We start from the raw sequence: 23,603 nt of genomic DNA on the forward strand, positions 1-23,603 counted from the left end.
TTTTAAAAAAACGATACTATAATATTTATTGCTGGGTTTAAATAAAATGATCTACAATTTATGACAACTTTTAATTACCGAACATACGAGTGTTTGATGATATTTGTTTTTGTTTATCCACACGCCGGCAGCCAGCTTTTTCAGCCACGACAGCCAACCATTTCTTTAGTTTCGCGTCTTTTTTCAGTTGCGTAATTAATTTATTCATAAAAAAAGTTACTTTATTTTTTTAGTAAGTTCATACTCTCAAAGAGCAAAATTCTTTAAGTTAATTCAAATTTAACTTAACTATTTAATTTCTTGCATCGTGACAAGACTACAAGTACGTACTAACTTTTATCAATATGGACTCCGCTCAAACTACATGTATTAACTTTCAACAAAATGATCTACCAATAGCCAGCTGACACTTAACCCAGCAAGATGTGGACAAGGAGGGAGACACAGAGAGAGAGATTTCCATGTACAACTTCGATTACAGAGTAATCGCCCTTCATGTTCTGGCGGGGTCAAAATAAACAAATGCTTGCCAGCCACGTATTACCTCCATATGATCCATTCTCATGTATTTTCCCAATGGGTATACTTATAAGTTTACAGGAGGAGCTCCCTGCGATCACAATCATGGAGTTAAATTAGTTATTCTTCTAGGTATGCAATGAAGGATAGATCAAAATTAACCACCACTTTATAAATTTTTTAAAAATAAAAGAAAAGAAAAGATCATCAGTCCCATCTAAAAGACCAAGGTTAATCAATGGATTATTGGGTTCTGATGTTTATAGTAACAGAACAAGATTTTAAACCGGCTCAACTAATACCATCACATGTTCAAGGTAAGGCGAGCCAACGGGAGCTGGCAAATACACAGTCACGGGTGGTAAGAAGTGCCCCAACCAGGCAAATTAAGAGCATTTGAAAGCAACAATGCAGGTAAGAAAGCAATTTGGGAAACCAAGATTTTACCTTAAACAACAGGTCATGAGCAATGTGCTCCCAGGGCAATGAAATGGACATCAAGCAGCATTTCAGAGGCACCATTTCTTCATCAAAACTCGTGGGTGTAGTAGCCCCAGTAGCTGCATAGGCATGTTTTGCTGCCACAGATGCAACAGATGCTGCTTTACGAACAATTGAGCCAATTCCAAATTCTCTCCTCGATGCAACCGGTGAAAAGGGGCCCGAGTCCTGCTGGCTTTGATCTGATATAGGACTTCCAGATTCAGTATTTCACAGAATCTTTGCATATATCATTGCTTCCTATTATCAATCATTCGACTACAACTACTTCACAAAACCAATCAGAAGACCATAAATAAGATGTGTTCTGCCTAGGGATTGTCATGGGTATGGAGGAAATGGGATACCTTCCAAGTCACAATGTACTCTCCCAATTCCAAAACATTTTAACATCAATATAATTAAATTTTTGTAAGTAATCGTGTGCTCCTGCGATGAATGCCAACTTTTCTTTCTTAGGAAGAAAAAGAGGTTTGTCGGTGATCATTACAGGTTTATGTTCTGAGAAAACAGGTCATTCACAAAACCTACAAAGAGAGGATATTCTTACCTACAACACCAGAAACGGCAACTTCAACCTCTCCCCTCCCACCAGGACCTTTCATGTATAGCCTGTCCGTTTTTCCAGGGGAATGTCCTAGTGACAGAAGGCTCCCAAATCGAGATTTTCCAGCTGTAAATGAGATAAAAATGTCAAAAACAAACGTTATTCTGAAAATTTTGAACGTTTCAGTAAAAAGTCAATAACAGAGCTGACTTTAGTAGGTTGCGAAGGCAGCAAGTGTCGTAAGCCAAAAGATTTCACAAAGAATCAGTATTGCACACCAAAGTTGGCAAAGATTTGAGAAAATTCTAGTCTATGCAGCAGAACCATAGTGGGAAACAGTTGGGAGAACAAAGATGTCCACAAAATAAGCCCGTGACACATAAGACAAGCATCTGAAGGCATCAAGATTTCTACCAGAAATGAATTGAGTGACATTCCAAGTTTCAGGGAACAATTTTTCTTTTCTTTTTTCTTTTTTCCATTTTTTTTAAATACATTCCAAGATGACATAGTTAATCCCCTCTTCCAACTGAAACCAGTTTTTTCAAATAGATCTTCAATCTTAATTGATTTTATTTACTCGCTAATTGAATTTGAAGCAATGTAAGTGGACATAATATAACTGTAAAAGCAAGACTTATAATGTCAATACTTGTACATGTATCACCCATCACTATTTCTGCATATACAACATGTAAAAGCAATAAAAATATATGCACCAGCCTAAGATAAAACTAAAAAACATAATAAATAAATAATTCGCTAATCTAAAAAGGCAAAGTCAACAAACAGAAAAAAACTGAATGAAACAACATAAAGTAAGAAACTTCATTTGAGAGTACTTAGGCCTAGTTTGTTTTCGCAGATGAGATGAGATGAGTTGAGATAAAAGTCGAAAGTTGAATAAAATATTGTTAGAATATATTTTTTTAATATAATTTTTGTTTTGGAATTTGAAAAAGTTGAATTGTTTATTTTATTTTGTGTGAGAATTTGAGAAAGTTGTAACAATTAAATGAGATGAGATGAAAAGTTTTGTGAAAGTGAACGAAACCTTAATCTTTGGGGAGCGAGCGAAGTTTGTAGGAAGACATACCATCATAAGAGTCTCGAACCATTTGATAGCTCACAAATCCCGAGAAGAGAGTAAGCTGCAATTGCATTTGAAGATGTCAAATGGATCTTCCACGGACCATATTGTGTGCTTGCGTGTGTGGACAGCATATCATCTTTATAGGAATTGAGATCATTTTAGAATTCTCTACCTGAACTCCATGGTGAATTTCAGAGAGAGAGCGAGACAGCATACAAATGTTGTCTAGATAATTGACACACGCAACATTAAATGTTATTGGGCCCAGATATTGTGTGCTTGCCTCTCTCTGCCTCTAAAATCTACCATGGAGTTCGGGCATATAACTCTAAAGGATCCTAATCCTCTTTAAATATAAGAACATTCGAGTCCATGCAGCCATGATTTCTTGTCAAATGAAAGGGGCTCTCTAGAGTGCCTTCATGGAAATCCTAATAGCCCATTCCTAGCAGCTGGTATTTTAGTTTAGTTGAGTTATCTTTGGTAGGTATAATGAAGTTAGAAAAAGTTAACAGGCAGCAATCAAATGCTTCCTCAGCAGGATATGGAGACATGGGCGGGGCAACAAGCTAATATAGGATTAATATGTGTACCTTGGTACTTTTGGTCAAATTATTATCAGCTGTCAAAGATGAAGTATTGCTGGAACTGCAATCTTGTGGCTCCTTTTCAATAGAAGATGTTGCCCCATCATTTGCATCATCGCTGGGAAATGCTGCCCCATCATTTGCATTGAGAAGTACACAATAGCAATGGTCTGTTTCTGTCAAGACCTGCATACATAGACAAATCACATGATAGAGTAGTGGCATGAAATGGATCATAACAGGTAGCAATTGCATTGCTGATATCCCAGAATGATATCTTGCATTTGTGCATATAAACAACTAGGCAGACAAACTACTAAATCAATAAATATCTAGTTTTAACCAGACAAACTAGAACAGGCCTTGTTTTGACCCCAAATGGATCTGCATATATGCATATGGAATTTTCAGGACCCAAAGAGTACAGCATCTTACACTCAAGAGGAAAGGTTAGCTCTTCAAGAATGTAGCGCAGTTTTGCTTCTTCAACATGTAGTACAGTTGAACAAAGGAAAGGCAAAATGCTTCATCACGGAAGAATTGATATAAAAATGCTGTATGTACAGTTACTAAAACAGACGGAACCTAAATCAACCAATCAAGATGGAAGCATACGAAAAAAAACTTAAATTTGTAAGGAAACAAATTTAGGTTATGGTCTTCAATTGCACTAAAATTTCAAGGCCTCATCAGCACATGTTTTAAGACTTAATGCTTTAGGATCCAACCCTATTACATCTTTAGTAATAGGATTCTTATGTCTTACTAATTCAAATCAAGCCCATGCTGTCAGTTACAGAATTCTTGTGTCTTAATAATTCCTGCCTAATTCTTAGAACAAATCTTGGGATGTATGATCGTATAGTAAAAAAATTATTGAAGAAAAATACAAGTAAGCCTTTTCACTTTACAGCTTATGCTAAGCTCAATACCACTGCATCAAAAGTAGAATCGAAGTCATCAACCGCAAAACAGATATCTGGATAGGCAGGTATTGTCTCCACTTCCTAGAAGCAAATTTGCAAGTGTCAGAGATTGAAGCTAAGGTGCAACTCAAGAAAAATAAATTTTTTCAATATCCATGACTTGCCTTTCTGGAATCCAAATGAAAGTTGACACGAGTTGGAGATGCATAAACAGTTTTTACAACCTGCAAAGACGTCATAAGCCATACTTCAAGATTAGATCATCAAGCGTTCTTGGACATACAAACAAAGTGTGGTAGCTTGCAAGACACTGTAGTTGAGCATGAATGATCAAAGACTTAAAAAATTCATCAACAAAATGCCTTCCTACAGTAGCCTTATGCTCTTTTTTTTATAAGTAGCCCTGTGGTTTTTAAAATAAATAATCATAACATAAATAAATACATGACTCCCTTGGTTATCTGATAAAAAGCAAAAGCACATGCACAAATCGGCAGGAATGTCAATTATACAGATATTTCGGTGAGTAATAATCTTAGTTAAACTCACTTCAAGTTAAGTAATAACATCATAAATTCCCATTTCTCCTTGGCTGCAAATACAACAAGGTTGTGCTTCTGACAGGAAGGTAATTCACTACAGGCTAAGAAATTTTCTAAATACTATTCCTTTGTCTCCTTGGATGAAAATTCAACAAAATTGTACTTGCAAAAAGAGAATTCACTACAGAGGTTAAGAAATATTCTGAATACTGCAAAGATGTTTTTTAAAGTGAAAAGGAAAATAAATAGCATAACAGAAAAAATCAACCTCTTGAAAATAAATGTAGAAATATCTGCCACACTAACTAATTAACGCCGTAAATACCTTATATATAGGTAGCAAGGGCTTATCTTGCCCAGCTTGATGATTCCGAAGGTCCTGATGACTGAAAAATAAAAAATCATACTTCAGATTTTACCATAAATTATATGTAGAAATGAAGGAAACAAGAATTGTAATAGCAAGGTCAGCTGACTGTACTTTGTGATCACTGCAACTGATTTTTTATAAGGTCTACAACTAAAACTCTTATCCACTTAAGGATTCTATGAACGATACAAATCCATTAAAACAGGAAGAGTCATAGAGATGCATTTTATCAAGTACATGCCACTTCCAAGAAGATGGAAGGTAACTCTCAGTAATACAGTATCATATATCAATTAGATGTCAACAGCATGGAACTGCTGTGCAATTATTTGCATCACAGAGGGGGGTAGAGATAACAATAACTCTATATCGTACCAAACCTAATCACTTCCTGTGAGAGATGAAAACGTCACAGGAACTACAACCATCAAATATAGATAACCGTAGAGATTATATGACTTGATACTGAGAATGAGTATAATGCAGGAAGTCTAAAAAATTAAATTTGGAACTACTCTGAACTCTATATGATACCAAATCAACAGCCTGATAGAACATAGTCAAAATTCTCGATCAGGGCCACATTTGCACAAGCAGAATGAGTATTATTGTCATGATTGAATAATGACGCCATAGATTCATGCAACCTTAGCTGCTGGAGAAAAACCATGCATGCAAAATCATAAAATCTGAAAGCAAAAGGGGTCCAATGCAAGTTCAAGGACCAAGATATCATGCCAAAAAAGGTGAAAAACCAAAATTACCTGCAAATTGCTACTGTCACAGTGAATGAAGTGTGAGCAATCAAGTTCAAGTAAAATGAGCGCCTCCAATCCACTTCAACAGAACTTTTTTCAACTAACGTATCCAACTGGTTGACAGGAGCAAAGAGAATTATTTTATCAATCAGTAAACATCTTACCTTATTAACTGCCAATGGGCAAACCCTCTCGCACATTAAGAATACAGCCCAAAAATGGAAGGTGGTAGGCCAAAAAGACCATGAATTCAGGCATTTAAAAAGGACATCAACTCAAGTGTAGGATAGAGCATGGTTGCCAGAAACTTAACCTCACATGGTTGAGGATAAGCTTCATTCAGTTCCATGTTATGATTAAAAGAAACCCCAAGGGGTTGGCTCAAGTGGTGAAGGTCTTGGTCTTGGGGTATCACCCATTTTAAGGTCCAAGGTTCAACACCTCATGGGTACAAACAATCTGTTGGGGCCATACCTCCTGGTGAAAAGCCAGCGAGTTAACCAGTTCCGTGTAGGGAAATTTCAGAGGGTGCGGTGCACAGGATCGGGATTTACTCTACAGGGGTGGGTCCGAAGGGTCTTGCCTTTGAGAGGTTCCACAACATCAAAAAAAATATGTTATAATTAAAAGAATGAAAATGTATAACTTTTTCACCAGTTGATTGGTATAAAGATGATACCAGATCTTGTCTCCCCCTCACCCTCACACTGATGAGTCCAGGTTTCTTCTGAATCAGAAATTTTATATTGATAGCTTCATGACATTGATAACAGGCATATAACCTTTTCCTCTTAATTCTTTTTCATTTTTCAATTTTTCAGAGTATAGGCACAAGTCATAAACTGTACGCTAACAACGACGAAAGAGTTGTGGTACCAACCATTTGTGTGCAAGCTACATACCCCATATGGAAGAATTCTATTTTCTTGATATTGTTAAGTCTGACACATATTTAATAGACAAACTTCTAAACTGAAAATTCCTCATGAGCAACTATCATTTTCAATGCTGCAACAGTCCACATACAAGGGATTCGACAATCAACTCCGAGCAACATCTAAAAAATAATGCAAGTGCTATTAGCAAGATAACGAACGAGATCGTCGACATGCAGGTAAAGTTGTCCAAAAGGAACTCAGTTTAGCACACGTACACAGAGGCATAAAGCTCAAACTGGTTTTTCATGCCGCTTTTACCTCGGGTGTCCACCTGCGTACAAAGTAAGGAGCAACAGCTTCCGCATTGTCATTGAAACCATATCCCTGCGAACTCTATAGCAACAAAAATCGAAATAATGAAGAAATGCAAGTTAACAAACGGAAGGGATTCTAACCAAACGAATTCCCTTTCTTTCGGGGAAAATAGTAAAAAGGCATACCAATTTTCTAACGAAGAATAGGAGATCGTCGTCCTGACGTCCCCTGGACTCTTTGCCACGAACAAAATACAAATCGAAGACATCATGCCAAAATCTTGGATCAAATTCGACGTCGTCGGTAGCATCAGCTTCCAACGGCTCGTCCACGATGGTTTTCCCTAACGAGTTGGAATGCTTCTTCACCATGCTCAACAATTCGTACCTACCAAACCAACAAACAAAGGCATTTTATAGTTCTTCGCAATTTTGACTTGGCCACGAATTTTGTGAAGCTGAACTCGTAATAAATTGTTGATAGGAAAATACGGAATGATGGAAGGGTGGAGCTATATTTTTTGCAGTACCTGGAAGGGATCTCTCCACCATCTCCGAGCATTTTCAAATGTTTAGCTGCCCGACTGTCTGGTTGTGTGAAATGAGTGGAATCAACTAAATTCTTCGTCAAATCAATCTGGGGGATTCGGGAACCATGAATTTGGATTTTGGGGTTTATGCTGGAAAACGTACGTTGGTGGTGGTGGTCGTGGTGGTGGTTGGATAGGGCGATCCGATGCAACGTACTTGTAAAATTAGCTTGGGGAAACTACCGTGTGCGATAGAGAGAGTGACAGACAGCCCTTCGCTCTGGCGGTGGCCGGTAGCTGATACAGAGGAAGGATTCCGTGTGTCGGGGCGCAGGAGAGTCCTTATTCTTTTAATTATTTTTAAATGAGTAAGACTATGTTTGGGTACTAAGTATCATCAATACTTTTCAAGTATTTTCGTACTTTTGAAAATATTTTACATGTCAAACAATTTAAAATACTTTCAATAGGACTCACAAACTCACTTCAATCTCCACTCATAACTATTCACAAACATTCTATAATACTTATCACTATAATATATAAATAAAAAATAAAATCACTATAATATATAAATAAAAATATTTATCATTATTATATATAAATAAAAAATAAAATCACTATAATATTTATCACTATTAAATATAAATAAAAAATAAAATCATTATAATATATAAATAAAAAATAAAATCACTATAATATATAAATAAAAAATAAAATCACTATAATATTTATCACTATTAAATATAAATAAAAAATAAAATTATTATAATATATAAATAAAAAATAAAATCACTATAATATATAAATAAAAAATAAAATCATTATAATATTTATCTCTATTATATATAAATAAATAAATAATCACTAAAATATATAAATAAAAAATAAAAAATAAAATACTATAATATTTATCACTATTATATATAAATTAAAAATAAAAATCACTATAATATATAAATAAAAAATAACATTACTATAATATTTAGCACTATTATATTTATATAAATAAAATCATTATAATATTTATCACTATTATATATAAATTAAAAATAAAATCATTATAATATTTATCATTATTATATATAAAAGTAAAATAAAATCACTACAATATTTATTAATATTACAAAATTACTATAATAAAATCATTATAATATTTATTACTAAAAATAAAATCACTATAATATTTATGGGACCCACATATTTTTCAACTACCTACTCAAAAGTCAACATCTCAACATACTTCATACATCCAAACAATTCAAAATACTTTCAATAGGACCCACAAACTCACTTCAATCTCTACTAATAACTATTCACAAACATTTTTAACACTTCTCACTACCCAAACGTACCCTAAATCTTTTATACCACGTTCCTATCTTATTTTTATTTTATTTTATAAATATGACATTTTTTAATTACATTTGAATCATCTCTTCTTCTTCTCTTTTTTTTTTTTTTTGATAATCAGAATTCATTCACATATAAACAACATAATACATCAGATTCATAAAACAACACCCATGTGAAATTGATAGACACTTGTTCAAAACATCTCTGCCACCTATTTAGAATGTTGTGCTAAGAGCATTCTCATTGATTTAGCTATGAAAATTTAGCTTTTAAGTCATAAAATAGCTCACATTGAAATAGCTATATTCCATAACTACAGTAATATCTAAAATAATTTATAAATTTGAAACACACTATTCATTAATCAAATCTATTTTATATTCTTTTTTTCTCTCTCACGAAGTCTGCATTTACGGTATTCCCGATATCCCTTCCTTCCCACGTCATTCTTCTTTCCCTCGCAAAACCCAGAAGCCCTTCGCACCAAGACTCCGAGTTGACCATAGAGACCCACCACCGCACCACAACTACACCACCACCCCACGTCTCGTCGGCAACAACGGCACAGCACCACCGCGCCACCGCATTCCTACTCTCGACGGAAACGACTAAAACCCCTCTTTCTCTCGCCGATCTGCTTCTCCGAAGGTAAGGTAATCTCTTTCCATGTATAAAATTCGATTCTCTTGATGATCCCTAACTTTATTCCGCACCTCACCGTCCCTCGCATTCCTCCTCTTGAAACCCTAATCTTTGATTGTGGATGGGTTTAACTGTTTGTGTATCTTGAATTCTGTCTCTGTTTATGATTAAGGCGTTGCATGTAAATATGTTTCTGTGAGGATTACACATCTATTTGTGTACTGCGAGAAAAATAAAAAATTTATAGAAATCTATTTGTGTAAAAATTCGGTACTATGTTTCTGTTTGTGTATACACAGATTCTTCGATCTATTGTGCTGATTTTAGTGTAAATGGATGGAAGAATCTGTTTGATAGATTACACATGCAGCTACTAGTTTCATAGATTATAGAAAAAATGCTTGTTGACTACAAATCTATGAGGATTGCACAGAAAAAATACAATACCTGATTTTAGTGTAAATGGATGGAAGAATTTGTTTTTTTTTTTTTACACATGCAGCTACTAGTTTGATAGATTATATAATATTTCCTTGTTGACTACAAATCTGTGAGGATTGCATATAATTTATACACTTAAGACATGTTGTAATAGAATAACAATAATATTGATTTCAAGTTTACATTTGAATAAATTATAACTACGGTAGTTTCTCTATTTTGAAATTTGAAGTTTGTAGTATTTCTAAACGGTAAACTTGCTTGTTTGGTTGCTATTGCATTGCATAGCATGCTACCTCTAGGTTAGAAAAAAAAAAAAAAAAACAAATCTCACTATAATATGATCATCATTCCAAAAGGGATCCATAGAAAATTAAGTGGTGTGTTGTAGAAAGATCGGAAGAAGAAAGATTGGAAGAAGAAAGATTGGAAACCTCAATAGATTTGTTTATGATGAGTGGGAAGTACTAGGGGTTGGTCTATTTATAGGATTGCTCCAAAACTATTAGTTACAACAAAATTTTTATGCAAACGAATATAGTTGTACTGATTTTAGTTGATGATACTATTGTTGAATGGAGGAAAATTTGGTGAGGGAAGACAGTTGGATTCCAAACAAAGTACATATAGTTGTTGAATAGAAGAAAGTTTAGCAAAAAAATATAATTTTTTTAATCCATAATTTAATTAGAATATGATTAATATATAATATTATGAATAGTAAAATATGATAAAAAATATTTTTATAATTAAAAAAATTAAAATATTTTTAAAATTATTAATTACACATGAATAAATAGATAATCCAATGTAGAGATTTAATATGAATAATCAGAGTCAAATTTATCTTTAATTATTTTATTTTCATATAATGAAAAAATGACTATTCCAATGTGGAGACTTATGTGAATAGAATAGCTAAAAGTTAAATTTATTTTATATTCATAAAAAATGTATTTTAATTTTAACTAATCTAATGAGAGTGCTAAGAGGTGTGTGTTCCTTGCCTTGTCGTTCAACATCTAAGAGCATTCTCATTGGCTTGGCCAAATGAAAAAATTATCTAAAATTTAGATAATTTGTATAAAAAAACTCTACATTGGATTGGCCATCTTCAAAATAATTTACATTTTTGCTACAGTCATTGGCCAAATATAGAGAACCATAATTGGTTCTCCAAATATTAAAATATTAATTTCTCACTCCAAGCAAACAAATTAAATTAATTAGAATATAATTAACATTTAACATTTAGAATATAATTATTATTAACATTTGATAATACTTTTTTAATATTAATTTAACTAGAATATAATTATTATTTACATTTAATAAAACTTTTTTAATATTAATTTAATTAAAATATAATTATTATTAACATTTAATAATACTTTTTTTAATATTAATTTAACTAGAATATAATTATTATTAACATTTAATAAAACTTTTTTTAATATTAATTTAACTAGAATATAATTATTATTAACATTTAATATTAATTTTTTTAATATTAATTTAACTAAAATATAATTATTATTAACATTTAATTAGTAGAACTATAAAATGTGATAAAAATAAATTTAATTAATTAATTATTAAAATAATAATATTTTAGTATTATATAGAATGTGAATGACTAATCCAATGTGGGGATTGAATTTAAATGGAATAGGTAAGTGTAAAAAAGTGTGATATTTGCTAAATTTTAAAGATGCATTTGCCCAAACCAATGAGAATGCTCTAAGAAGATGATGAATCTCCATAATTAAAGGCCTTTGAGTCGTAAAATTTGGTTCATGTGACTTTATAGCTTCAATAACAGTAAATGAACATCCCATCCCATCCCAACTGTAAAATCATTTGTAAACCTCTAAAGCAGCCAACGCTTCAATATCGAAAAACCCTCCACTTCCATTCTACTAGTAGCAAACAAAAGAATCATTCCTTAAAATTATTCAAACTCCATCAATTCCCACATCCCCAAAAATAGCCCCAACAAAGTTCAATTTTACATAACCTGCTTAAGGAGTTTAATTTTGCTGGAAGACTATTTTTACTAGCCCTCCAAGCGAAAGTTTTAACCTTTGGTGGTAAAGACTATTCTTCTTTTTTAATTTAAAGGCCGATGAGCAATAACATTTTTAACCTTTGGTGGTAAAGACTATTCTTCTTTTTTTACCTCAAAATATGCTAATCTAGTTTGAGTACTCTTGTTCGAGTCCGACTCAACTCGGTTCGTTTGTAGCTCGAAGCATTTGCAATGGTATAGTCAATGTCAAAGTTAAAATTTCTCTAAAATTACGTGTTTTGCCTAAATTCAAAGTCATTCAACATATAACCTCATGTTGAGTTATCCATATATTAGCCAAAATATGAATATAATATAATTTTTTTTAATAATAATATTTTTAAAACATTTTTTTTTCATATTTTGCAACTACATTAACCATATGTTAATTAATAACTAGAGATAATAATATTAATAACCATACAAAAAATCAGTTAATTAATATTATTATTGACAATATTAATTAATAATTGAGATAGCAATATTTTGGAATAAAATATGTGTTTTGGCTATGAACAATATCTAGCAAAAGATGGAGAAATGTTTAGATTTATTGTAGCTCATAATCTTACTTGAATGACTTTATCTAGTCTAATTTATCTGATTTAATAAAAAACTAGCCATATTTTTGGCTTCATTGACATTTGACTAATTCAATGTCATTGCTCTAAGTGGTGATTCAATGGTTATTTTGTAACTTCAGATGGTTTAATATGTACTAGATCCTAAGTTTGAATCAAGTATGAATTCACTTTAAACTATTACTATTAGTCATTTCCAATTATCTCGTCTACCATTTTTATTCTTAAAAAAACTATCAAACTCTTCAAATTATTTATATAAATATTAATTAAATGTAAATTTATTTTTCCAAATCAATTTATGTTTAGGATAAAATTTTCATCTAAATTTTATTTGTGTATTTATCTAAAACAATGTCATTTGTTATTTAAGAATTTGACAAGAAATATATGGTAATTTATAAATTCAGACTTTTAAAACATGCTAGGTTGATAAGTTTACAGGATGAGTAATTCTACATATAACTATAAAATGCGTAAACATCACGTAATCACTTTAAAAAAAAATAGGGTCTATTATTAAAAAATTAATTTTTTTTTCATTTGGATCCCATATTTTATTTATTTTTTTTTAAATAATTGCATGACAGTTGCACAATTTATAGTTGTAAATATATTTGCATTTACAGGATATTGTCATTTATGTAAAGAAATGGCTTGAGGAAGGCTTTCTTGATATATATTGTAAGCTCGTTTTAAAACCAACCGAAGTCGTTGTAGTATAGTGGTGAGTATTCCCGCCTGTCACGCGGGTGACCCGGGTTCGATCCCCGGCAACGGCGTCTAATTATATTTTTAAAGTTGTAACTTCTAACGACCTTTTTCTATGCAAAAACGTCAGTGTGGACCCAAGATCATCTTTCTTTTGATATCACAGGGAAAAGCTCTCAAGATCTTAAAGAGATTGACGTTCAAATATAAAATTATGTCGATCGAGTAACGTTTTTTGAATACAAGAGCTAGTTATAATATGCTTGGCTGGACTCGATAGCACGAATATATAGCCTTTCTTTACGGCATGCAGTATAAAAGTATTTCTAGCTTTGGATTCCTAATCCTCCCTCACGTTGACGCTTCGGAAAAAAAAAATTTTAAAAAAAATTGGCCGAAAGTAAAAAAGAAAGTTTGGCGAGGGAAACAAAATGATGATGACCAAAATGGCAAACATCATTCATAATTTTGGAAAAAAGAAAAAGGAAAAAGCTTTCTTACATATCTAAAGCGCCTTTAGCGCTGGTTTACTTTTGCTAGAGTCGTCTTTAACATAAGATAAAGAGAAAAGAAACAGTGTAATCTGCTAATCGCGTTCTAAAGCTTGCCGGAAAAGATTATGCAGCGACCTGGCATTCAACTGATGAATTGGCAACTCCTTGTGGAGCAACTCAAACAAAACATGTAATATAATACAAGAAAATGGAACCAAAAAAACAGTATATAATACTAAATATAAAAAAAGGGTCATTGAATTACGACAAACAATTTAACTTGTGTTCTTGGAAATCCATCCCATTGAGATACTTATCAGAAAGATCACCGATGGCTAGCTAGCAAACTAAATCGGTCATGTTTGAATGGTGAGATGAGATGAGACGAGATGAGATAATTTTAGATTAAAATTGAAAGTTAAATAAAATATTATTAGAATATTATTTTTAATATTATTATTGTTTTGAGATTTGAAAAAATTGAATTATTTATTATATTTTGTATTAAAATTTTAAAAAATTATAATGATGAGATGAGATGAAATCGTTTCTATATTCAAACGTGTAATTTTAAAAGACTGGTTGCACAAGTGGCAGTTGCAGGCTTAGGAGAATTTCTCCTTCACTTAAGACCCGTTTGGATACAGAGGTAAAATGATTTTAATTCATCTAATCTTATCTCAATATTCAACTTAGGTAGTTCGTGTGGCTGTTCATGAATCATTTGCCCAAAAATTGAAAGGATGGAAGATAAGAACAATTGATCCAACGACAACATGCTACAGCTACTATATGTTTGATCTTCCCAATAGATATGAAAAACAGACTAAGATGGTATAGAGATTTAAAAAAGCAGATGAAAAAATATATATTTAATTTAATTATTGTATTTTTCTTAATATTCATCAGCAGGTTCAAATGCACAGATCGAGAACATTAATTATATATCCTTTTCTTCATGATTCGTTCCCATCCCACCTTCCAAAACCACATATAAGAAACAAACTCCACAACCGATCCAAGAACCTCACAAATCACTTACCCAAAATAAAAGAAAAAAAACCTTGTTTTTGGCGATCAAGATAGTATTTCTTTTAGTCCTCGAGAAGAACTGCTCCACCCTTCTTGCCTTTTCCTGTCCTCATTCGGCTACTGGCGCCACTGCCAGCAACGCTCCTAAGATTTCCATCATTGAAGATCAACGGCAAGTCGTTGGCTTCATCGCTATCATCTACAGTGGCGATACGGATGCAAGAGCATCGTTCCAAAGATGCAAAGAAAGCAGTCGTAACGCCATTGATGAGCCACATAGCCACCCCATCAAGCTTGCCACACCCGGATGAGCCATGGCTCGAGGAGGTCCGGGTCCTAGGGCCAACCCCAACGGATTTGGATTGGATATTGAAGTAGGTGGCGCAGCTGGAGGAGGTAGTAGTGGCAGCCATTTATGAGTTGGGTGAGCCAAAATTAGTAGTAGCTGGGATTGGGAGAGGAAGAGAGAAAAGTTGAGAGGCAGCTTCAGGCTCAACTTTAAGGACCTGTCTATTAATCAAAGGATGCTAATGACTTGTGAGCTGGTGAATTCTAATGTTGCCCTGAACAAATGGTGGAATTACCAACTTTAATTAGTTTTAAAGTATTCTCATTGGTGTCGTTTGGTGGATTGAATGGGCCGTAGGGATTGATCCATTCTACAAGTCGTATTCATTTTATTTTTTCCAAATGCCTTCTTAGGTGCAGTGTATACGCATTTTACATGAACTTGTGTTATTCATCATTTTTACATATAATATATTATATATTTTTTGTTTTTTTTGTTTTACTTTTTTTAAACTTATTAAATTTTTCTACTCATAATCCATATACTATATATTTGATAAAAGAAAAAAAAATATGATATATAACGTGTAGCATAGAATTACAATACCATGATGTTACATGGTATTCTAATAGAATTGAATATATAATTTATTTGTAATATCATGATGTTACAAATATCAGTCACAAAAAGATCATATTATAAAAATAAATTTATAAATAAATAAATTAAATTTATTTTATAAAAATAATTTTATAATCCAAAACTCGTGAATTATGTTTTACGGAGATCTAAAGCATTTTCTCTACCAAAAAAAAAACAGTACTAACATGTTATACAAAGGTCGGGTCAGGTCAAGTGAGGTCAGGAGTTTGAGTAACGTCGTGTGAGAGTACTTAATTAGCCATATTCGGCGCCCCAGACGAGAAGGGCCCAGCCTGCTGGGTCTGTTGTCCCCTGTACCTTGCTTTTAACATTAACCATCACCCTTCCTTCCGAATTACTTGGCTTTTGTTCTTTCAGTCTGGGTAAAAACTGAATAGCACATGATATATGAGAAGACTACTGCAAGTTAGGGAAATGGGTGTCAACATTTAAGAGAGGTCGACGAGGCTAATTACTTTACGTTTGATACTTTATTTTTAACTTCTTTCAACATGGTCCGTTTGTTCATCAGACTAATAGAGTTTTGAACTTCTCTCTCTCTCTCTCTCTGTGAAAAAGGCAACTGATCATACCAAATTGCAATTTATATTATCAGGATTGCATCTTCATATCTTATCGCTCAAAAGCAAAGAAAAATAACAAAAGTTATTCCCTTTTTCGTGAAACCAACGGCTTAACCATATTGCAATCCAAGATAAGGATATATAAATGAGAAGAAAGGAGGAATGGTGGGGAATAAAATATCTTGAGTGAAAAATGAATGATGCGAGAGAATTTTTTAAAAATATAATATAAATAATTAAATTGATTTATTTATTTTTCATTAATTTAAATCTCTGTAACAAACGGTGATTTAACATAAACCGAAGAAATAAAGAGAAAGGCAGGCTGGGTTGGGGGGTGCATGCTAATTTAAAAGGATAGGAGAGGAAGACAATGATGAGACTGAAAGGTGAATGTGCGTCTCATCATGTAGGCTGCCCGACCTGCAGGAGAGACCCCATCTCATTATGTTACCTTAGCTAACAAACACACACATTAAATATATAGGACGATCCAACTTTTTCTTTTTAACAATGGATCTTTTTTAGCTATCCGACATCTATGAATATTTTTTTACAAATATGTTGTTTTTTCAATGTTTGCACGCCACATGCAAATATCGTGTGTTGTCTTAGGGAATTCATTTTTTTTTTTCTTTTTTTAAATTTCTGAATCTTTATCTTTTGATTAATATATTTTTTTTAAAATTTTACAAAAAAAAAAAAAAAACTCTAATCACTTGGCTATTCAACCAAATAGTATGATTAAAAAAGTCTTATAAGTCTTATGGTATAACTTTTTATAAAATAACTTAATAGTTATAAATTAAAAATGTAATACATAAGATAAGATAAATGTAATAAAATAAACTATTTAATACATATAGATAATATAATAAATCAAAAGGTCTAGTTGTATGATATATTATTATACAAATTATCCTATACACACTTTGGAAAACATAATATACATATATATATATATATTAAATAAGGTAAATTATAAATAAATTAATAATATATAATCAAGTATATAAAATATAACTAACATTTAATAAATATAACATAGACATATATAAAATATATTATGAGCTTCAAAACGAGTTCAAACGAGTCAAGTCGAGCGAATTTTATTCGTGAGTTTAAATCGAATTGAGCTGAGTTTATATAAGTTTTGCTTGTTTAATATTTAAATTCATATTAATATTTATGAACATCTTATTTATTAAATGAATCAAGTATACACGTGTCAAGCTGAAACTGTTGACGTGCTCATTTGCAGCGCTAATTGTCGATGTAATAATCTAAAAACATAAAATGAAGGTTAGCTGCCGGGAAGTCTGTGATGAATCCCGAATACTCAATGGGCTGAATGCATGCATTCTATGAGTAGTACCTTCAGTTTCTTTTCCAAATGGCAAAGAAGCTGCGTTCCGCACATCAGTGGGGTTTGGAACATTGGGCCTCAGTAGGACAGCCCGCATCCAAAAACCTCGAATACTCGAATTTTAAGGCCCAAATATTCAGTCCATCTATGCTTTTAGCCCAAGAAAACCCCAACACCAAGGAGTCGTGGAATCGTATTGAATATGCCTATATTTTTTATTATTTCAATATTTTCAGATCAAAATATCCGATGATTGTACTAACTGAGGGTCGGGATCCTTTACACGGAAAAATATTTTTAAATCCATTCATTTCATAATTCAACTATCAATTATCTAACCAACAAAACATCAAATACACCGGCAATTTGTAAATGTGATGAAAATAATAGTGAGACTAAAACAGAATGAATCGGCTATGTTGTTTATATATCAAGAAAAGTGCTAGATTGCCGCAAATATTTTATAAAAATAAATTTATAAATTAATATGACTTAAGATAATATATTATATCTATTATTTATAATTTAACGTATAACCATGATAATTTATAATTTTATTAAAATAACTTATTGACATAAGCAAGTTTGGTTTCACAAATATTTGAAATTATCTTATTTTATCTCAACATCTAAACACCATTCAAGCACAAACATATTTTAATTTTAATTTTTAACTTTTTCATATAATCATGACCTAATCATTACAATTTTCATAAACTTTTAAATAAAACATAAAAAAATCATCTTTTTTAAATCGCAAAACTAAAAATTATATTAAAAAATTATATTCTAAACATTTTATAATTTTATAATTTTTTATTCAACTATTCTTCTCTCCTTTCCTAAAATTTCATAAAAAAAAAATTTAACTTAAACCATTTCATTGCTATTAATAAATTATCTCGTTATTATTAATAGATTTTTTATCTCATCTAATTTGATTTGTGTAACTAAAGGAGGCTTCAATAGAAAGACCTTGTTTGGATAGTAAAAGTGTTTCATCTTATCTCATCTCATCATTATAATTTTTTTAAATTGTTACATAAAATATAACAAATAATTCTATTTTTTCAAATCACAAAATAATAATAATATTAAAAAAATAATATCATAATAATATTTTATTTAATTTTTAATTTTTATCTAAAATTATTTCATTTCATCTCAGGCTTTAAATTTATATTTAAAAAAACCATTCCAAGCCATGTCTTAATTTATATTTTATTAGTGAGCTCATCTCAGGCTATTTTATTATTAATTATTTTATTATTATTATTTACTCTTTTTTATTTACTTTTTATTACTATTTATAAAATATCCGAAACATCTTATCATCCCGATTCCCAACGGGTATGCGAAGAAACAAGCATGGAGAAGGACAAATACAAACAATGATATAATATTACAGTCCTTTTTCGCTTTTTGGTTTTCAAGTCAAACATTTTAGTATCCATGTAGACAGATTAATTGCACATTTAAAGCGCACGTCTCTCAGGGCAGTGTGAAAGACGTGTACGATGGGAATATTAGGCCGCTCGTCACGTGGAATGCCTCATTCTAATACAACGTTTTGCTATCTGCGGAAGACAGACATCTATTTTTATTTTTATTATTATTATTATTATTATTATTATTTTTTTTTTTTTGATCAAGATGGATACTATATTAAAAATAAAACTAAATACAACAGAGTTTGGAATTCTTAATTATACAAGAGAAAAAGGTGGATCCTTTCCACTATAAAAATTCAACAAAAAAGGAGGTAATTGAATTAAAGGGATGTTGTCAAAAGCTTGCGTAATATTTGTTAAAGGTGGAAGACAGACATCTATTTGTTTCAACGAAGCGGAATATAAAATAGCGAAATTAGATAAGATAAATTGAAATAATTTATAAATAATAATTAAATTATTAATTAAAATTAAATTAGATGAGGTTTCATCTCACTATTTATCCAAACGGATCTCTTAAATGTTAATTAAATTAATTTTTTTGTACCCTCGATAGTTTCCCTTTCGCAATAATAGACACTGTGCTTGTACTCAGATACTCGAAGCCAACCGACGTGTCACGATCCCAATGCATGCATGAGATAAATGACACGATAAAGAGAGAAGATTCTTGTAATTAACGTAGAAGGGATCAGGTCCACAGGCTCAGCCGATACCACTGTAAAAAGACTGAGTTGGAGCGTACCTAATCAACTTGGAGAATCAGCCTCCTGATCTTCAGCTATAAATACAGTGGTAAGCAGCAAAAGTAGTACCAATTATCCCTTGCAAAGAAACAAGTTATACAGCAAATTAGCCGATCGAACAACATGTCTTTTAAGCTAATTAGCACCCTCTTCACTCTCGCTCTTCTCCTTAGCAGCTTGGCTGATCTAACATATGCCGCTCGTCCAGAACCTGCCTTTCCCGGAGATTCTCTGGTTAGGATCCAACATGATTTCTTGGTTAATCTTTTTATATTTTGAAATTATATATATTTTTATTGATTTTTTTTTTTTTGTGGGATACAGGCAGGAGTTAAACCAGAAAAGGTTGAGGTTGACGAGAGCTGTGAAGGAGTAGAAGGGAAAGAAGAGTGCTTGATGAGAAGGACCCTTGCGGCTCATTTGGATTATATCTACACGCAGAAGCACAAGCCATGAATTGTACTTGTTGTCTATATATATATATATATATAAAGAGATGTTCGCCTGCAGCCATGTCATTACCATGAAATTATAATAATAACTTCATTGCAATCTGTTGGTATAATCAAAGCAATAAATGGAAATTCTTGGGTTATGATACATATTCCTGTTAGAATTATATTTACGTCCTGGGTTTTGTGAGGTTAATTGTTTTGGTACCTTCCTTTGAATCTTTCGGCAATTTCGATTATAACATATATATATATATATATATATTCTTTGAATTATATATGTTTGATCTTCATACCAAAATGGCCGGCATTTTGAAGGATAAAGGTAAAACTGTAAAAGATGAATCATGAATTGGGTTGGTTTCTACATAAGTCTGATCTGATCATATATAAATATATATATACTTTTGTTCATCTGAATTCCTGCTCATGAATCCATGATCATCAGAGAACGCGGTGGTTTCTTTCTTCTTTATTTTTCCCCATTTCCTTTTCTACTTTGCTGCGTACTAAAAGAACATATATACGAGTAGTACTGCAGCTTTAAAAACGTGCCCTATAAAGGTGTGTTTTCGCCTCTCATAGTGGTCGCCAGTTTGCTTTGAATTCCGTCTGATGAAGATCATAGTTTTGGATTTTGTGACTCGCCCGGCTGGCGCCTTAATTCCATCTTTGTCTGAACAAAAACTCCAAACGGGTTGAGTGCTTCCGGGTGAATGAAGTTATTCCGGTCGGTCATGTGAAGAAAAGGCTATTACGTCCTGTACTTACTCCGTATATAAACCTTGGTTTATCGATATATAGGACATGTTTAATAGTATATTTTCTAAAACTTAAATTACGTACCGGTCGAGGATCTGCAATTAGTACAATTTAGAGTGAAATTAACGACTACGTTATACGTACAGATCATGGCACATATATATATAATTGCCGTACGTACGTAGTTGCCTTGCTTTAAATGGCTCAAACAATTTAAATTCTAAGAAGCAGCTCTAACAGCAATATATGGTCACGACTTAGTTGGCAACATAAAAGCTTTAACGAATCACAGTAATCTACAGCATGTCTCCAACCAATATATATGAGAGTGAAATTTCCTCTTTCTATGAAAATATGTCCCGCATTTATTATTAATTAATTTAATATGGTATATATATATATATATAGAGGGTATATTTGGGCCTATATGTGTAATTTCCTTTCCCGCAAATGCTTGCCAAGATGATCATGATCTTTATATATCAACGTAGAAATTACTTAAACGATCGATCGAGAATAAGCAAAAACCCCGGGTCATGTACGGCATCAATATTCATGTTTGACCTGCACAAAGTGTATAATGAAGAAGAATGGATGAGAATGATTAAAGGCCGTTTTCAATAAAAAAAAAAAAGAAAAAAAATGGTTTTGAGTCAGAAGCTAATAACATTGGAGTTTTGTGGAGCGAGAAAGCGAAGGCCACCATTACCAATACATCTCCTTTTCATTATTATTATTATTATTTTTTTTTTTGGTTTACTTTTGTCAAATGAGGTCTCCAAAAGTAATCATCAACTTCATGGCCAAAAAAAGGGGTTGTAGTGCAAGTACCACGCAGGATTCAAAAGTTCAACTCTCTTAGATTTCCATTCAATTCAACCATATTATAAATTTATATGATATTAATTTCTTCTTCTCACGATGCCGGCCTGAATGATTTTTTAGTTTGTCCAATTCATCATATCTTTGTTGCCAAAAATGAAAAGTACTGGTGTCGAAGACAGCTGAGACATAGTGCATTATTAACCAACATTATTTGACATGCCAGCGCTGACTTGCAGCGTTGTCTTTGATTGATTATACCCGTGATGGGATTCTGTCTTTTGTTCTCCACGCCCATCTCTCTCTCTGTTTTTTTTTTTTTTTAATATTTTTACAAAATAAGAATAGTAATTAAAAAAAATAGTGTATAAGTTAAAATAAAATATGAAACTGAGAATGGGTATTAAATAATTGGTTGGTGCAATCCCATTACCATATATAAATGGAAGTCTTGAAGACGATTATTGTAGCAATCCAATTGTCAAATTGCTTTTAAAAACATCCGCATTCATTAAGAGTGGATCCCACAATAGACATATGCAACACCGAGTTTCTCTAATTTCACTTCCGTTAATTGCATTCAGTAAGAGCATTCTTATTGATTTGAATAAATAAGAAGATTGGTTAAAATTTACATAATTAATATCAAAAACATCTCACATTGAATTGGATAAATTTAAAATAATTTAGACTTTTACTATAGTGATTGGTCAAATATAGAGAATCACTATTGATTCACCAAACATTAAAATATTAATTTCTCATTCCAAACAAACATTAAAATATTAATTTTTCACTCCAAATAAAAATACTATTTGGTTTATAATTAAAAAATTTAGATAGAATTTTAAATGAGTTTAAATCAAATATTTTTTTTATTAACATTAAATGACTTTTGAAAATATGATTTTTTTAATATTAATTTAATTAGAATATAATTATTATTAACATTTAATTGATAGAGATATAAAATGTGATAAAAAAATTAAATAAAAAAATTATTAAATTAATAATATTTTATTATTATATAAAGAGTGAATGGATAATTCAATGTGGAGATTAAATTTAAATAGAATAGGTAAATGTTAAAAAAGATGATATTAACTAAATTTTAAAAATAAATTTAATCAAGTTAATCAAAATGCTGGGTCATTGGATAAATGCCTTTAGTTATCAGCTAAAAAGAGCAGCTATGCTCTAACAAAGTGATAGAAAGAGAGTACCAATGCCGCAATGCGCTCTCAAAAAAATTGGCGAGAGAGCTAGAAAGCGGTACATCTAGGGAAGGATACCCTTCAACATATCTCGTTGCACAATTCCTTAGAGTCTATGTATTTTTTATGTGTTTATATATATATATATATATATATATATATTTAATAATTTTAAATATTTTGAAAAAATACAAAAAAATTTACAATATTATTAAAAAATACTTCCTTAATCACGAAATAAAATAAAAAATCATAAAAAATATTTTTTATTTTACTTTGTAATTAAAGAAGTATTTTTAACATTTTTTTTTTTTACTTTTGATTAAAGAAGTATTTTTTTATGATATTCTAAATTTATTTTATTTTTTAAAATATTTAAAAATGT

General features: G+C 31.5%; 2 protein-coding genes and 1 non-coding gene across 3 annotated transcripts; 2 read left to right on the forward strand and 1 right to left on the reverse strand.

Annotated features, from left to right (window-relative positions):
• Positions 1-262: 262 nt before the first annotated feature.
• Positions 263-7,875, reverse strand: LOC108987551 (uncharacterized protein KIAA0930 homolog). The gene is made up of 12 exons (XM_018960481.2): positions 7,566-7,875; positions 7,222-7,423; positions 7,040-7,114; positions 5,850-5,956; positions 5,041-5,101; positions 4,338-4,397; positions 4,180-4,254; positions 3,254-3,433; positions 2,664-2,718; positions 1,571-1,693; positions 967-1,202; positions 263-610 (listed from the first exon to the last, which is right to left on the reverse strand). Exons 1-12 carry the CDS (start codon positions 7,595-7,597, stop codon positions 587-589), a joined length of 1,230 nt encoding a protein of 409 aa, XP_018816026.1. The 5' UTR covers positions 7,598-7,875; the 3' UTR covers positions 263-586.
• A 5,488-nt stretch (positions 7,876-13,363) lies between these two features.
• On the forward strand, positions 13,364-13,435 carry TRNAD-GUC. The gene has a single exon. It is a non-coding gene; the product is annotated as a tRNA-Asp (tRNA).
• Positions 13,436-20,019: 6,584 nt separating this feature from the next.
• On the forward strand, positions 20,020-20,571 carry LOC108981930 (phytosulfokines-like). The gene is made up of 2 exons (XM_018953183.2): positions 20,020-20,202; positions 20,293-20,571. Exons 1-2 carry the CDS (start codon positions 20,092-20,094, stop codon positions 20,422-20,424), a joined length of 243 nt encoding a protein of 80 aa, XP_018808728.1. The 5' UTR covers positions 20,020-20,091; the 3' UTR covers positions 20,425-20,571.
• Positions 20,572-23,603: the final 3,032 nt, after the last annotated feature.

This window comes from Juglans regia, chromosome 11 (genome assembly GCF_001411555.2).
Source record: "Juglans regia cultivar Chandler chromosome 11, Walnut 2.0, whole genome shotgun sequence".
Lineage (NCBI taxonomy): Eukaryota > Viridiplantae > Streptophyta > Magnoliopsida > Fagales > Juglandaceae > Juglans > Juglans regia.